Source organism: Topomyia yanbarensis, chromosome 2, assembly GCF_030247195.1.
Source record: "Topomyia yanbarensis strain Yona2022 chromosome 2, ASM3024719v1, whole genome shotgun sequence".
Taxonomy (NCBI): domain Eukaryota; kingdom Metazoa; phylum Arthropoda; class Insecta; order Diptera; family Culicidae; genus Topomyia; species Topomyia yanbarensis.
In genome coordinates this window covers 232,179,201-232,197,437 of record NC_080671.1, presented here as the reverse complement: position 1 = coordinate 232,197,437, position 18,237 = coordinate 232,179,201, and the positions used below count along the sequence as shown (strand labels likewise).

Below are 18,237 nucleotides of genomic sequence, written 5' to 3'. Positions count from 1 at the left end.
AATGTCGATCTTGTGGATGTAGCAGTACCTGACGACACATTTTTTCAAAATTACCGATGAGAATAATTGGGTACATGCGCGATCTTACGATAATCGAACGCAAGTCATCTTGGATAACTGGACCGACTAAAAGAGTGTCATTCAACGAGATTCCGCTTTGACTTTTACACGGCGCATCAAAGACGACCCTCACCTTGGTCGTCGCACTGTCCTCCCGAACGACTGGATGGTGTGGCAAATAATATCCACTCGTCCCTTTCTGTCTCTCCGAAATGGGTGTCATATGACCTAAATGGATATACTCCTTCATGAATTCTTTGTAGCGGTTATCCAATTTGGGGTCACGCGCCAGGCGTTTTTCCAAAATAAAGAAACGATGCAAAGTAGTCTTCTCGTTATCGCTCAATTTAATCGCTAAATCAGTACGGGGGAGTCGAATCATATATCGACCCGTTTTGTCTCGGGATGTCCATTTCAAAAAGTGCTCCTCGCATTTCGTCTCATCCGGAGAATAGTTGGGCGTGGAATTGTCCTCTTCAATCTCCCAGAAGCGTTCCATGCTATTGTGAAGCTCATCCGTCGTAACCAGATTCGATACTACGGAATTGGTCGTCATAGTTGCTGGCATTGCACCCGCAATAATCCATCCCAAAACAGAATTAATGAGGTTAGGAAGCCATGGGCCCAGCATTGCCGTTCACTGCTGGCGAACAGATTGTAAAAAATTTCCGCTCCTAAGATAATATCTATAGGCCTGGACCTACTAAAATTAAAATCAGCTAAGGTTATGTGGGTTGGAATTTTCAATGTAGTGGTGTCTATATCACTGGACGGAAGGATTGCCGTCACCTTTGGAAGAACCAAGAACTCGAGTGTGGTACCAAAATCCGAGAAGTTACAACAGCTTGAAATTTATATCGCACCAGTGTCGATGATTGCCCAATGCCGGTGATAGGCGCATTTAAACGAGTACATTTGACTTTCATGAGCTGGCTGATTCTACGCGAAGCAAAACAACACTGACTTCCAGAATCCAGTAAAGCTCGGGCTATATGTGTATGACCAACAGCATCTGTGATCACAACTACTGCAGTTGCAAGAAGAGTTTTCACGTGATGTTAATTTCCGAATGAACAACGCTGAAAGATTGCCTCGAGCCGAAAACACTTGTAGAAGCTGGTTGTTTTCCTCCTTGCTGATCATTTACTTGGTCCGAATTCGAAGGTTGCAATGGTCCATGTTGATCTATAGAAACACACTGTTCACCCGTACGCATGAAGCACAGAAGGGTGTGATGCCGATTATTACATTTCCTACACAAATTTTCCGACGGGCAATCATTTGCCATATGACCTTTCCGAAGGCAATTCCTGCATAGCTGATGTTTTCTAATACATTTTTCTTTCTCGTCAACTGGCATTCTAAAAAACTTATTGCATTTAAACAGTGTGTGCTGCTCCGAGCAAGCAAGACACTTTCTGCCAGAATGTACTGCACCGGGTGCTCCAAAAGATGAGACTGCACTGTGCGCTCCTAAGTGAGCAATGTTTCTCTTAGGAGGAGGCTGCTGATTCGGTTGAAACGACAATTCACATTCCTTGACAGTTTTTAAAACACCGATTCGTCGTTGCAGAAAAGCAAGAAGCTCGATGTTGTCTCATGTTCTGAAGCAAATCTCTCCCAGTCCCTACGTGTGACTGGATCCAAACGACTGCTGATGAAATGTACAAGTAACAGATCCCAGTACTGAGTTTTTTCCCCCAACTGATTCAGCATCCGTACATTTGCATTAAATTTATCCACTAATGTATGCAGAGCTCCCGCCGATTCACGTCGAAGTGGTGGAAAATCGCATAAAGTCTTCACATAGTTCTGCTTTAAAGTTCGAGGGTTTTGGTAACGGTCCACCAGTAGATTCCATGCTATAGCATAATTTGGTGCACTTATGGGTATAGATTGAATCAGTTTAAGGGCGTCGTCCAACGGGGAAAAACGATCGGAAATGGTAAGTGAAGCTAAGCAATTTTTTTCACATGATTGCTTAGCTTCACTCACCATTTCCGATCGTTTTTCCCCGTTGGATACCACCAGTCCTAAATAAGGTATTGGCACTTAAGCCAAAAGACCAAAAAAAAAATTGAATTATTAGTTTAATTCGAACGGGCGGGTTCACTCCCGTCATACCTCTGTTCACTGGGCAAGGGACCAGAAATCGACAGTCTTCATTAGCTCTGTCACCCACCGAAGTACGATGGGTAATGAACTAAAAATTAGACATCAGACGATTATAAAAACCCGGGCCTTGGTATCTAGCGGGGAAATTAAATAGATCAAATGTGTGTTGGGGTGATCAGCAGCTGCCGTTGTGTGTGATTCCTCGCTTTGCAGGCAGGGTACGATCACCGTCGCCAGTGGGATAATCATATGTTCTTTCTGGGATGTCACCATACCCAGGGATAGCATAAGGGTTAGTGCATTGGGCCGGAATCTCAAAGGTTGCGGGTTCGAGTCTCGCCTCTGCGTGGAGAATTTTTTTTACATGATTGCTTAGCTTCACTCACCATTTACGATCGTTTTTCCCCGTTGGATACCACCAGTCCTAAATAAGGTATTGGCACTTAAGCCAAAAGACCAAAAAAAAAATTGAATTATTAGTTTAAGGGCGTCGCCTGTGAGAGTTGCTCGTAAATAATTGAACTTTTGGATGACTGAACATTCCTCAGAAGAGTGAACCATTGATATATAGAGGTCATGAAAATTCATCTATTCCTCAAGTCGACCATTGAATGACGGAATTTTTATATCGGGTAGAAGTGAGTGAGTTGATCGCATGGTCGGTGCACAATATGATTGGGCAGCATTGATGGCAGCTACAGTGTTTTGCTCTAACAGAAATCCCTTCACCTGATAATATCTCGTTTCAAAAGATGCGCGTTCTACTAAATATTCATCCAAGGCCTTAGGGGTTTCATCCAACGTTTCCAACTCGCCTAGGATCGAATTGAACTCAGACCATAAATGCACGACATTTTCCAATCGAACAGGAACCTCCGCCGCATGCTTCTGGGAATCAAATCCAGCTACAAATTCGCTGATCAGTTTGAATGAAGCCATAATACTTCATTTGCGGGTCTTCAACAGTTTGATTTTTCGCTCCGTACTGATGATGACAGCTAATTGGATCCGGGAGGTACAGTCCTTTGAAAGGCAATCACATGCCTTGTAAAGAATATTACAGGATTCTCACGAACCGACGAGTCCCTCAGGTTGATCCACTTCGCAGATGGTTGCAGGTAGGTTTACTCCTTACAGATTAATGATGGCGGAGGCGCATGTAAAAATGAATACCAGGTAGCCAAGCCTTTTGGGGTTATGTGATTGGACTGGTACTAACCTCGTGTTTTAGATAAAGAAGCCTTGATAAGAGCTATGGTATGCCGGGTGGACGGAGATGGTTCGACGTCCATCCGGTTCGAAGGACCAATGTTGTTAGGTTAGAAGATAAATGCTGCTCGTGGTGTCGCCGCGAACCACTAATTGCCGTTTATATAAATCACTGTAGCCGCAAAATTCCAAAAAACCTCGCCGCTAAGTAATACCCGTAATTTATTACCGTAAACATCATTTAATTAAAATAAATTTAAACATAATGTACTCTGGCCTGTTTTTATAATCAACCCTTGATTGAACTAGAGGAAAACTGCAAACTGGTGTGGTATTAGTGTTGTATATAAGCATGAAGTCGTCTGTGTCAGGAAACATTTCCGCTTGACCTGTGTGGTGGATTTCATGTTGCCTTTCTTTCACCGCTGTTGATCACCATGCGATCAACTCACTCACTTCTACCCGATGTAAAAATTCCGTCATTCAATGGTCGACTTGAGGAATAGATGAATTTTCATGACCTCTATATATCAATGGTTCACTCTTCTGAGGAATGTTCAGTCATCCAAAAGTTCAATTATTTACGAGCAACTCTCACAGGCGACGCCCTTAAACTAATAATTCAATTTTTTTTTGGTCTTTTGGCTTAAGTGCCAATACCTTATTTAGGACTGGTGGTATCCAACGGGGAAAAACGATCGTAAATGGTGAGTGAAGCTAAGCAATCATGTAAAAAAAATTCTCCACCCAGAGGCGAGACTCGAACCCGCAACCTTTGAGATTCCGGCCCAATGCACTAACCCTTATGCTATCCCTGGGTATGGTGACATCCCAGAAAGAACATATGATTATCCCACTGGCGACGGTGATCGTACCCTGCCTGCAAAGCGAGGAATCACACACAACGGCAGCTGCTGATCACCCCAACACACATTTGATCTATTTAATTTCCCCGCAAGATACCAAGGCCCGGGTTTTTATAATCGTCTGATGTCTAATTTTTAGTTCATTACCCATCGTACTTCGGTGGGTGACAGAGCTAATGAAGACTGTCGATTTCTGGTCCCTTGCCCAGTGAACAGAGGTATGACGGGAGTGAACCCGCCCGTTCGAATTAAACTAATAATTCAATTTTTTTTTTGGTCTTTTGGCTTAAGTGCCAATACCTTATTTAGGACTGGTGGTATCCAACGGGGAAAAACGATCGGAAATGGTGAGTGAAGCTAAGCAATCATGTGAAAAAAATTGCTTAGCTTCACTCACCATTTCCGACCGTTTTTCCCCGTTGGACGACGCCCTTAAACTGATTCAATCTATACCCATAAGTGCACCAAATTATGCTATAGCATGGAATCTACTGGTGGACCGTTACCAAAACCCTCGAACTTTAAAGCAGAACTATGTGAAGACTTTATGCGATTTTCCACCACTTCGACGTGAATCGGCGGGAGCTCTGCATACATTAGTGGATAAATTTAATGCAAATGTACGGATGCTGAATCAGTTGGGGGAAAAAACTCAGTACTGGGATCTGTTACTTGTACATTTCATCAGCAGTCGTTTGGATCCAGTCACACGTAGGGACTGGGAGAGATTTGCTTCAGAACATGAGACAACATCGAGCTTCTTGCTTTTCTGCAACGACGAATCGGTGTTTTAAAAACTGTCAAGGAATGTGAATTGTCGTTTCAACCGAATCAGCAGCCTCCTCCTAAGAGAAACATTGCTCACTTAGGAGCGCACAGTGCAGTCTCATCTTTTGGAGCACCCGGTGCAGTACATTCTGGCAGAAAGTGTCTTGCTTGCTCGGAGCAGCACACACTGTTTAAATGCAATAAGTTTTTTAGAATGCCAGTTGACGAGAAAGAAAAATGTATTAGAAAACATCAGCTATGCAGGAATTGCCTTCGGAAAGGTCATATGGCAAATGATTGCCCGTCGGAAAATTTGTGTAGGAAATGTAATAATCGGCATCACACCCTTCTGTGCTTCATGCGTACGGGTGAACAGTGTGTTTCTATAGATCAACATGGACCATTGCAACCTTCGAATTCGGACCAAGTAAATGATCAGCAAGGAGGAAAACAACCAGCTTCTACAAGTGTTTTCGGTTCGAGGCAATCTTTCAGCGTTGTTCATTCGGAAATTAACATCACGTGGAAACTTTTCTTGCAACTGCAGTAGTTGTGATCACAGATGCTGTTGGTCATACACATATAGCCCGAGCTTTACTGGATTCTGGAAGTCAGTGTTGTTTTGCTTCGCGTAGAATCAGCCAGCTCATGAAAGTCAAATGTACTCGTTTAAAGGCGCCTATCACCGGCATTGGGCAATCATCGAAACTGGTGCGATATAAATTTCAAGCTGTTGTAACTTCTCGGATTTTGGTACCACACTCGAGTTCTTGGTTCTTCCAAAGGTGACGGCAATCCTTCCGTCCAGTGATATAGACACCACTACATTGAAAATTCCAACCCACATAACCTTAGCTGATTTTAATTTTAGTAGGTCCAGGCCTATAGATATTATCTTAGGAGCGGAAATTTTTTACAATCTGTTCGCCAGCAGTGAACGGCAATGCTGGGCCCATGGCTTCCTAACCTCATTAATTCTGTTTTGGGATGGATTATTGCGGGTGCAATGCCAGCAACTATGACGACCAATTCCATAGTATCGAATCTGGTTACGACGGATGAGCTTCACAATAGCATGGAACGCTTCTGGGAGATTGAAGAGGACAATTCCACGCCCAACTATTCTCCGGATGAGACGAAATGCGAGGAGCACTTTTTGAAATGGACATCCCGAGACAAAACGGGTCGATATATGATTCGACTCCCCCGTACTGATTTAGCGATTAAATTGAGCGATAACGAGAAGACTACTTTGCATCGTTTCTTTATTTTGGAAAAACGCCTGGCGCGTGACCCCAAATTGGATAACCGCTACAAAGAATTCATGAAGGAGTATATCCATTTAGGTCATATGACACCCATTTCGGAGAGACAGAAAGGGACGAGTGGATATTATTTGCCACACCATCCAGTCGATCGGGAGGACAGTGCGACGACCAAGGTGAAGGTCGTCTTTGATGCGTCGTGTAAAAGTCAAAGCGGAATCTCGTTGAATGACACTCTTTTAGTCGGTCCAGTTATCCAAGATGACTTGCGTTCGATTATCGTAAGATCGCGCATGTACCCAATTATTCTCATCGGTGATTTTGAAAAAATGTGTCGTCAGGTACTGCTACATCCACAAGATCGACATTTGCAAAGGATTTTCTGGCGGTCGTCACCGGCTCATCCTATTCAGTCTTTTGAGCTCAACACAGTTACATATGGTACTGCCACCGCACCCTTTCTGGCAACTCGTACTCTTAGACTATTGACTTCGATCGAAATCAGTCAATTAAAACTCTCGGATTACATTGGGAGCCAGGATCAGATTGCCTGAATATATACACGTTCCATCCCTCGACGGCTGCGTTTTGACCAAGCGATTGACTCTTTCTCTTATCTCACGTCTCTTCGATCCGCTTGATCTCTTGGGACCAGTTGTAATAATCGCAAAAATGTACATGCAACTGTTATGGTCGATTAAGGATAGCGACGGGAACTCTTGGCCGTGGGATAAGGAATTACCATCTTCGTTACTCTTCGAATTGAACGTTTTGTAGGATTGGAAAGGCAGAAACATGTTGCTTTGCACTTTTCTCTGATGCTTCAGAAGGGGCGTATGGAAGTTGCGTCTACGTACGATCGATTGACGAATGGGGGAACATCAAGATGAGTTTGTTGACCTCCAGATCAAGGGTAGCTTCGTTAAAGAAACAATCTATCCCGCGGCTCGAACTATGCGCTGCTCTTTTGTCTGCAGAGTTATACGAAAAAGTTGCTAGTTCAATTAAGGTATCGGCTCCAGCAACATTTTGGACTGATTCCACCACCGTGATTAACTGGCTTCAAGGGAACCCATGAAACTGGACGACTTACGTAGCAAATAGAGTATCTAAAATACAGCAGATTACTCAGAATAGTATATGGAAGCATATTTCAGGAGCCGACAACCCGGCAGATATAATTTCACGTGGAATCGCAGCTTCAAATCTTGAACGCTGTATAGTGTGGTGGATGGGTCCGTCTTGGATGTCAAAAATCGAAGAGCGCTGGCCGGCTCAACGGTTTATAGAGGTTAGTCCGGAAGCTACCAAGGAAGTTCGCAAGTCTTCAATTTTGGCTACCGCAGCATCAGTCCAACCTTCGTTCATCGACGAGTTTGTTCAGCGTTTTTCGAACTACCAGCGGATGATTCGAGTTACGTCGTACATATTTCGATGGAAGCAGAGAACGTTCGTGTCAACTGAACAGAGCCGCAATTTTTCTTTGAATGAGGATGAGTTAAGAAAGGCAGAGTTTGCTGTGATTCGTTTAGTACAACAGCAGTGTTTCACCGACGAATGGAAAGCTTTGCAGAAGGGTAACTTTGTATCAAACAACTCTCGGTTACGATGGTTTCTACCTGTACTTTCTAACGAGGACCAACTAATCCGTATTGGGGGTAGGCTAGGACAAGCGAAGGGACCCTACGTGTCTAAGCATCAAATTCTCATTCCGGGTTCACATCAAATTGCAGAGCTTCTCGTCCAAAAATTTCATCAACAATTGCTTCACGCGGGAGCACAGCTTACTCTCAATAACATTCGATTGAAGTATTGGATTCTGAGCGGAAGAAATTGTGTCCGCCAATTAATTCACAAGTGTATTCGGGTTATAGCGAATATCACTAAACCGGAAGTCGCCATCTTGGATTTCAAAATGGCGTCAAACAAACATTTCTGGCCCCTACTCGCTAAGACCATTCCAAAAATACCCATATTGTTGAGGTGCGGGCCATAAGGAGTATTCTAGACCCGTCTCTTCCACCTTTCCGAAAGTCTTTTGCTTTCAAAAGGACTTATATTTTTTGCAAAAACCGTGTCAATTGCGAAATCCTTTTCGGATTTTTACGTGGATTTTCCAACTAACGCGGTTTTTACGCGGATTTTCCAATAAGCGCGGTTTTTTCCGCGGATTTTCCAATTACGCGTTTTTTACATGTTTTTTACGCGGTACGTATCCCCCGCGTAAAAAAAACCTGGGTGTATTTGTTTTTAAAATTGAAACTTTGAATGTCCGGAAAATAACCATGGTGTTGACGTAGGACAATTATTTTGTGTGAAGTTTTCTGTATAACCTTAAAAAATCTTGACTAAAATATGTTCTTTTACTAGTAATTTAAATCGATAGAAATTTAACGTAAACTATCAACTCTTATTGACAGATGTTTATATACCTGTATTCAATGCGAATAATTCGGTAATAAAATTGTTTTACTGAATATATTACCGAACGGGATACTATTCAAATCCCCAGGAAAATTTCGCTGAGCCCGGCGAATCAAACTCAATGCGTAAATTTTACCATTTGAAAGAGATACAAGTAAAATTTTAAGGATGTGATCATCGCGGTTATGTCCCGGACATTACCAACCCCTAGTTTTTCGCTAAGTGTGATTCATTTCCGTACGATAGGAAAAAGATTCCGATGGTTGTTTCGAGAGACATTTCAGGGCAAGAAAATATGAAATTTGTTCATGGCATGAATGAATGTTTCAACAAGCTTCGAATCCATCGCATCCCTTATCAACGCAGATGCCAACAACAAAGATTCTTATGGTGGCATAATTATTATAAAGAATAATTTGAAACATTCCCACATATTTCATTGAGTATCATTCGATTTAAATTACAAGTCAAACGAGTAGCCATGACACTTCGGCTATGTCCTCGACATTGCTGCCGTTATAAGCTTAATTGTTCCATGTTCTATGGAATTCCCTATATACATGGGACAATTATGCGTAGAATGGCAGATTACTCACCTATCTTTTTAAAAAGAAATGTAATCGGATTAATAAAATTAATAAAAATAATCGATTTAATCATTTAAATAAAATTAATCAAATAAATCGAATTAATCAATTATTATTATTCAAATTAATTATTCTTAATTATTCAAATGATCAAATTAATCTAATTAATCAAATAATTCTAGTTAATCAAAGTTATCAAAATAATCAAATTAGTCAAATTAACCAATTAATCAAAATAATCAAATTTATTAAATTGGTCGAATCAATCAAATTAATCTAAATAATCCACTGAATCAAGTTAATTTGAATTATCAAATTAATCGACTTAATCAGATCAATCAAATTAATCAAATCTATGAAATTAATCAAATAAATTAAATTGATCAAATTAATCTAATTATTCTAATTGTTCTAATTCATCAAATTAACCAAATAAATCAATTTAATCAAATAAATGAAACTAATCAAATTAATCAAGATATTCAAATAAATCAAATGAATCAAATTAATCAAGTTGAACAAATTTCCGCACACGATTTCTGAATAATGCCCATAATATATTTGCAGTGATCACATAGTTATAGATGGGGTTAACATTCCATCATGGGATTTAAATCAAGCAGATGTGGCTCCTTTGATTTCGACGCTTCTTGGCATCGCAATTCCAAAAAACAGTTGTGGAAAGCTCCCACGCCATTATTTAAATGCATCAGAGGTAATGTTCTTCATGTAATTCTTAAAGAAGAAATAAATGTTCAATTATTGGTTATTATAACTAAATATAAGTTATGTAATATTTCAGTTCTATATAGCACACTCGTCATGGAAAAATGCCGAGCAATTATACCAGCAGTATCGTCAATGGCATCACAAATCTAATCAAAAATGGTTTCAATGGTCGTTTTCTAATAAGGAAACTTTATATTCTACTTCAATTGAAAGACTCCGAAGGAATATTGATGTAACAGAAAAAAACAAAAATTACAATGAAATGGTGGTACTGTATTAATCATAATAATTCATGTAATCATGTACAATATTTTCAGATCGTTTTAAGCGAGCAACTGCTCGATGTAATACTGGAAGCCATTGACTACTACCAAACATATTACAAATATGAGTTACTGTTTGCTATATCTATAGCAATGGCAGGATGGATTTTAATTACTACAGGAAAAATATTTCTAAATGAAGGGTCTTTCGGAAAAATCAGCGTTCAATTGTGTTCTAGTGTATTAGCAGCTGCTTTCGTTATATGCATATATAACATATGTAAGTACAATTTATAAATTCGGTAAATATTCTTTAAAGTTGAGTTTCAGTACTAAACTGTTGGGTTTCGAGTAATCAGGGAATTTAATGCGCTCCTAACAGTATATCGAATTTTATCATTTTGAGAATCGGTCAACAAGTTGTAAAATACAGGAGGTAATGAAATCAGGGAAATTGTTTCAGCAGCAGGTGTCCGGTTCTAAAAACCGTTCTGTCTGTTGTACAAACGAATTCACAACTTCAAAACTCAGGTGAAGAAGGTGAAATTATGGTCTCTTTCGATGTAATCCCGATCCCTGTTCAATACTTTTTTTTGAAAATTGGTTAGGTATTACTTACTCTAGATGCAGTTGAAAACTGAAAAATTCAACCAGCGACAATCGAATTTTCTCTGGTTCTAAACAATGAAATCACATCGAAAGTAGTGCGCTGCATTCGTACAACCAGAGTCAAAAATAATCCACGCTCATTTTTAACGACTGAAAATGAGCTTGATGCGACTCGTTATGAATAGAAAAAGTACAGTAATGTTTCGATTATATCACGGTCGGTCTGTATTTTAGCGTTATATATTCAAAACAAAACAAACAATTACATTCAAACATTAACCCATGTATTTCTATAAATAAAAAGTAATAAAAAGATAAAGTAAGTCAAAAAGAATAAATCATAGTATGATAATGAGCTTATTTTGCCATATTTTTATTGTCACACCAAAGAGAATAGTGAAAGAGACGAAGAGTGAAAATCAGTCAAAACGGCAACACTCCCTTTATGATGATTTCAACACTAGAATTTTGGCAACCGCTTCCACAGGCAGCACTTTACATGACTCCTATTATATTTTGAAAACAAACCGTATGTCGATCGTTGGATTTGTTTATCAAACGATGCGCATTTCGAAACAAAGAGATGAAATAATTCTAAAGCTTGTTTTTACTCATACATATACTCTAGAATGCACCTCACAATCACGATTGAACCAAATTCTGACGAAAATTGAAATTTATTTTTTAATAGATGTACAATACTTATCTCCTCCAACTCAGGCATGAGTAATGTTTATTTACATTGCACGATTGGTCTGCTTAATAAGGTATTTGTGGCTTCACTCTATTCGTCTCTTTCCCTATTCTCTTTGTGTCACACTATCTATTTGAAGCCGTTGGTTAGAGTAGCGCCTGCCATCTTTGTTCAACGCATTGTCTCAATGGTATGGCATCAGCGGATAATTTTGGATATCACATACATTTGGAGAGGCATCAGATGTTGCTTCAAGCTGTTCTCAACTCCTATTCGGCAGTTTTCACGCCGCCATCCGCGTTACGGCTTGGTAAGGCCAAAGTGGTGTCGAAGGGGGTCAATTGAGGTTGTCTGACGTATTCTTGCTGGTCACATCATTAGCGTTTCTGCGCTAGAAACGACAGACAGCCTTAGTTGATTATAAGATTAGGGACTTATATTTAATGTGGTAAATAATGTCTTTTTCGCTTCAGATAGTTGATATTCGAGCCTCCTTGAGCATCTGACATACGAGTTCCGATGGAAAGTGAGGATCCGATAGAGATATTTTCTATGAGACGGTCGACCGACGGCGTCGATATGCCGGAAGAGATGAGCAGCGGGAAGCGAGTTTAACATGAGAGAATGAAACAACTATTAAAATGAAATCTGTAAGTAGAACTAACAAAATTCTTCATTTCAAAAACTGTACGAGATGGCACTGGGCCTGTGGCCTTCGACTGGTATGGTCCATTCTCATTGATTCGGAATTCTTCTTGGCTGGTTGGTAGATATGTGCTCCCACTTGCAAGTTGATCAATTCGCTTGGTTGGGGGAAAAGGGGATCCTACTATTTGTCGACTCTTTTGATCGTGGGTATGAGGCTAGTTCAGAAAAGGAGTGCAGGACTGGCACCTAAGAGATAGTTAATTATTCAGGACTTGTTCTTATGATTATTAAACTCGACCAAGCACACCGGCTCTCAGAAATGATAAACAACCCTTTCGGGTCGAACCAGGCGGACACTTTTGTTCGAGCAAACTTTATGGGGAATAGTGGAAAAATATTTCCTATGCCTTTATGGGCAGAGATTCTTTTGCGTAATCCTAAAATATCTTCACTGGTCTAGCTACTCAGGATAATAATAATAGAATGAGGGTTTGAGGGTTTGCCTGGTCCATAATGTAATGAATACGTATATTGACTAGAACAGGGATAATCGAAATATGTTATAAGATAGAGATGAAACAGCACAGTTGTAGGAAAAGTATCCGCGAGGACTAATACTGCTAGTATGTTTACCGTTTCAATTAATAGTCGATTGATCCGCTTCGGACCTAGGAGACAAAAAGGAGATTAGGAAGAGACAGAAGCGGATTCAATGCGAAATTTGCCAATATGACGATGACCCCAAGGCGATGGTAGGATGATTTTCCATAAGATGACAGACTAGATGACACGACGTTACACGCTCTAAAGTTTGTATGTATGTATGAATGTAAGGCCGTATGTATGCATGGATGTGTATAGGAGCAATGTATCCCTGAGCAACATGGAAGGACAGCCTGCTAAAACGCTCATGGGAAACCGGGTGCGTGTAGGTCGTAGGTGTGCCCATAAAGCACTGCACACACTGTCAAGTGCAACGGTGAGACGGTAGGTGTACAGTTAATGCACATAGGTTGCAGAAATATGTTGTTGAGACAGCCCGATTGCACACTGATAAATAACAATAACAATAACAATAACAATAACAATAACAATAACAATAACAATAACAATAACAATAACAATAACAATAACAATAACAATAACAATAACAATAACAATAACAATAACAATAACAATAACAATAACAATAACAATAACAATAACAATAACAATAACAATAACAATAACAATAACAATAACAATAACAATAACAATAACAATAACAATAACAATAACAATAACAATAACAATAACAATAACAATAACAATAACAATAACAATAACAATAACAATAACAATAACAATAACAATAACAATAACAATAACAATAACAATAACAATAACAATAACAATAACAATAACAATAACAATAACAATAACAATAACAATAACAATAACAATAACAAAAACAATAACAATAACAATAACAATAACAATAACAATAACAATAACAATAACAATAACAATAACAATAACAATAACAATAACAATAACAATAACAATAACAATAACAATAACAATAACAATAACAATAACAATAACAATAACAATAACAATAACAATAACAATAACAATAACAATAACAATAACAATAACAATAACAATAACAATAACAATAACAATAACAATAACAATAACAATAACAATAACAATAACAATAACAATAACAATAACAATAACAATAACAATAACAATAACAATAACAATAACAATAACAATAACAATAACAATAACAATAACAATAACAATAACAATAACAATAACAATAACAATAACAATAACAATAACAATAACAATAACAATAACAATAACAATAACAATAACAATAACAATAACAATAACAATAACAATAACAATAACAATAACAATAACAATAACAATAACAATAACAATAACAATAACAATAACAATAACAATAACAATAACAATAACAATAACAATAACAATAACAATAACAATAACAATAACAATAACAATAACAATAACAATAACAATAACAATAACAATAACAATAACAATAACAATAACAATAACAATAACAATAACAATAACAATAACAATAACAATAACAATAACAATAACAATAACAATAACAATAACAATAACAATAACAATAACAATAACAATAACAATAACAATAACAATAACAATAACAATAACAATAACAATAACAATAACAATAACAATAACAATAACAATAACAATAACAATAACAATAACAATAACAATAACAATAACAATAACAATAACAATAACAATAACAATAACAATAACAATAACAATAACAATAACAATAACAATAACAATAACAATAACAATAACAATAAATATTAAAATCAGTTCAGTTCTTGTTGTTTCACCATCCATAGAAATAGTCGCTTTAAGTTGTCCTTCTAAAAAAAATATTCACGCCTTCAGGCTCACTGTAAGCAGTACCTAAGTGACGATCAGCACGGCTTCACGTCTGGATGGTCAACTGCGTCTAACCTATTATGTTTAACATCCTTTTTTTTTTTTTTATTCAAATCATTTATTTGATAAGGCACGTTGCGTTAGCTTAAAGGTGCCAATTTTTTGTTTTACATTTTAAATTGCTTAAAACTAGGGGATTACATATTGATTTTTTTTAAAATGAAACTAATGCGATTTTATAGCTATCTTATATATCTACACAAGGGGATAATATTGTTTTCGTAAGATTAGGGGGGTCATTTAGTTTTTGTGGCAATATGGTTTGACATTTTTATCAGTGAGATTATTGGAGCAAATAATGTTTAATTAAGGGGGACAATTTTTTACGACTAACTTAAAACTAGGCATAACTAGAGGGCATGATTGAATTTTGTAAAGATTCGTAATTATAGTTATTTTTGTGGGTAGTAGAGTTGGGCAATTTCAACGAGATTATATAATATAATAGTTAAAACTAGAAGAGACAAGAAGAGCTAAATGCTTCGTGATGATATTGGGGGGGGGGGGGGGGGTAGGGGTGTTACTTCTGGGTATAAGAGTCAGGGGAGGGAGGGTAGACAAAGATGGCAGGGAGAGAAAATTATTTCAGTTTCAGGCATCGTGAGATCAACGGATGGATTACAAAACTCGGGTGGCCTTCATCAGGGGAATCATGTACTGGGACGCCGGGTGGTCCTCCTCAAGATGGCAGGGGTTTTTCCAGACGATTTCGTAGTACGGCTCAGATGTGGATCGGCTACATTTCGAGTTAAGCGTGTTATGTTCGTGCCGTAGGTCCCGTGTTTGTTGGCTCATTCGATACAGATGGTTTGATACAGGTGGAAGAGCGTTCTGAGAATGATAAGGAGATAACAAGGGGCAGTTAGACTTGTATATTGATGGTTTTCACAAAGGTGTATATAAGGGACATATAGAGAACATCGCGGCTTGCCAGCACATCTCGAACCGGGACGTTGGTTGGTCTTCCTCGGGCCCGCAGGGTATCCATTAGCCGAGACCTAGCGGAACTGTACTCGGTGCACGCACAGACAATGTGCTCGATGTCGTGATAGCCGTCGCCACAAGCGCAGATACCACTATCCACGAGCCCAATACGCCGGAGATGTGCATCCAGCGTGTAATGGTTTGCCATGAGTCGGGACATCACACGAATGAAGTCACGACCCACATCCATCCCCTTGAACCAAGGTTTCGTCGATACCTTAGGGATTATCGAATGTAGCCACCTTCCCAGCTCTCCACTGCTCCACGAAGTTTGCCAACTTTCGAGGGTTCTCTGATGAGTAATACTGAAAAATTCGCTGAAGCAAATTGGTCTTTCGTAAACGTCTCCTTCTAAGGCACCCACCTTAGCTAAGGAGTCTGCCTTCTCATTGCCCGGAATGGAGCAATGAGAAGGGACCCATACCAAGGTAATCTGGAAAGAGTTGTCAGATAAAGCACTCAGTAGCTCCCGTATTTTCCCCAAAAAATACGAGGAGTGCTTGCCTTGTTTCATCGAGCGAATAGCGTCAATGGAACTGAGGCTATCCGAAACGATGAAGTAATGGTCTGCGGGTAATGTTTCAATGACTCCAAGGGTATACTGAATGGCAGCTAGTTCTGCGGCGTAAACTGAAGCAGGGTCACTGAGTTTGTAGGAGGCGGTGAACTTTTGATTGAAAATACCGAAGCCAGTGGATCCTTCGAGGTTTGATCCGTCAGTATAAAACATCTTAGAACAGTCGACTTCTCGGAATTTATTATAAAAAATGTTTGGAACCACTTGTGGGCGTATGTGGTCCGGAATTCCACTAATCTCGTCTTTCATGGATGTGTCGAAGAAAACAGTAGATTCAGAAGTATTTATGAAATGCACACGGTTGGGATTGTAAGAAGAAGGGTTAATATTCTGCGCCATGTAGTCAAAGTACAGGGACATGAAACGGGTCTGAGAATTGAGCTCAACAAGCCTTTCGAAATTTTCAATCACGACCGGGTTCAAGATATCGCATCGAATGAGCAATCGATATGAGAGTTCCCAAAATCGATTTTTCAACGGGAGAACGCCCGACAGCACTTCGAGACTCATCGTATGGGTCGACTGCATGCACCCTAAGGCGATACGCAAACAACGATACTGAATTCTTTCGAGTTTGATGAAATGTATGTTCGCGGCGGAGCGAAAGCAGAAGCATCCGTATTCCATTACCGACAGTATCGTTGTTTGATACAACCTAATTAGGTCTCCTGGGTGGGCACCCCACCATGTTCCGGTTATTGTACGAAGAAAGTTGATCCTTTGTTGGCATTTCTGTTTCAGATACCGAATATGGCATCCCCAAGTACCTTTCGAGTCGAACCAGACCCCTAGATATTTTACTGTGAAGACCTGAGCGATAGTTTGACCCATTAATAGAAGCTGTAGTTGTGCTGGTTCACGCTTCCTTGAAAATACAACTAGCTCAGTTTTCTCCGTGGAGAATTCGATACCCAGCTTAATAGCCCAAGCAGACAAATTGTCCAGGGTATTCTGTAATGGTCCTTGTAGATCGACAGCTTTGGGTCCCGTAACAGACACCACGCCATCGTCTGCAAGTTGCCTTAACGTGCAGGAATTGTCAAGACATTCATCAATGTCGTTGACATAGAAATTGTATAAAAGGGGCTTAGACATGAGCCCTGGGGAAGGCCCATGTAGCTAAATCGTGATGTCGATAAGTCACCATGCGAAAAATGCATGTGCTTTTCCGACAACAAGTTTAGTAAAAAGTTGTTTAAAGTCGCTGAAAGACCATGCTGGTGCAGCTTCTCTGAAAGAATGTTGATCGAAACTGAATCAAAAGCCCCCTTAATATCTAGGAACACTGATGCCATCTGCTCTTTGCTAGCATAGGCCATTTGAATTTCAGTTGAGAGCAACGCAAGACAATCGTTCGTCCCTTTGCCTTTGCGAAAGCCAAATTGTGTATCTGACAGTAAGCCATTTGCTTCGACCCAATTGTCGAGGCGGGATAGGATCATTTTCTCGAACAACTTCCGGATACAGGATAGCATTACAGGATAGCATTGCGATCGGACGGTACGAATTGTGGTCGGAGGCTGGTTTTCCTGGTTTTTGGATGGCGATGACCTTCACTTGTCTCCAATCGAGTGGGACAATGTTAGCCTCGAGAAACTTATTAAATAAGTTCAACAAGCGTCTCTTGGCAGAGTCAGGCAGATTCTTCAACAAGTTGAATTTGATTCTGTCTGGCCCCGGAGCTTTATTGTTACACGACAAGAGAGCAAGTGAGAACTCCACCATCGAAAAAGGTGTTTCGTTCGCGCTATCGTGAGGAGACGCGGCGCGGTAAATCTTCTGTGCCGGGGCGGAATCCGGACAAACCTTCTTGGCGAAATCGAATATCCAACGGTTTGAATATTCCACGCTCTCATTAGTACTGTTTCGATTTCGCATACGTCGGGCTGTTCCCCAAAGAGTGCTCATCGATGTTTCTCTCGTTA

General features: G+C 39.4%; 2 protein-coding genes across 2 annotated transcripts in view; both read left to right on the top strand.

The window, feature by feature from the left end:
- LOC131680119 (GPI ethanolamine phosphate transferase 1-like) overlaps positions 1 to 18,237 on the top strand; it is a 938,165-nt gene that overhangs the window by 186,958 nt on the left and 732,970 nt on the right. Inside the window, exons 5-7 of the mRNA XM_058960839.1 lie at positions 9,862 to 10,009; positions 10,097 to 10,288; positions 10,341 to 10,566. Coding sequence (XP_058816822.1) covers positions 9,862 to 10,009; positions 10,097 to 10,288; positions 10,341 to 10,566 — 566 coding nt within the window. The remainder of the gene's footprint in view (positions 1 to 9,861; positions 10,010 to 10,096; positions 10,289 to 10,340; positions 10,567 to 18,237) is intronic.
- On the top strand, positions 10,592 to 15,103 carry LOC131682962 (probable serine/threonine-protein kinase clkA). Its single transcript, XM_058964796.1, has one exon. It carries the CDS (start codon positions 13,240 to 13,242, stop codon positions 14,611 to 14,613), a length of 1,374 nt encoding a protein of 457 aa, XP_058820779.1. The 5' UTR covers positions 10,592 to 13,239; the 3' UTR covers positions 14,614 to 15,103.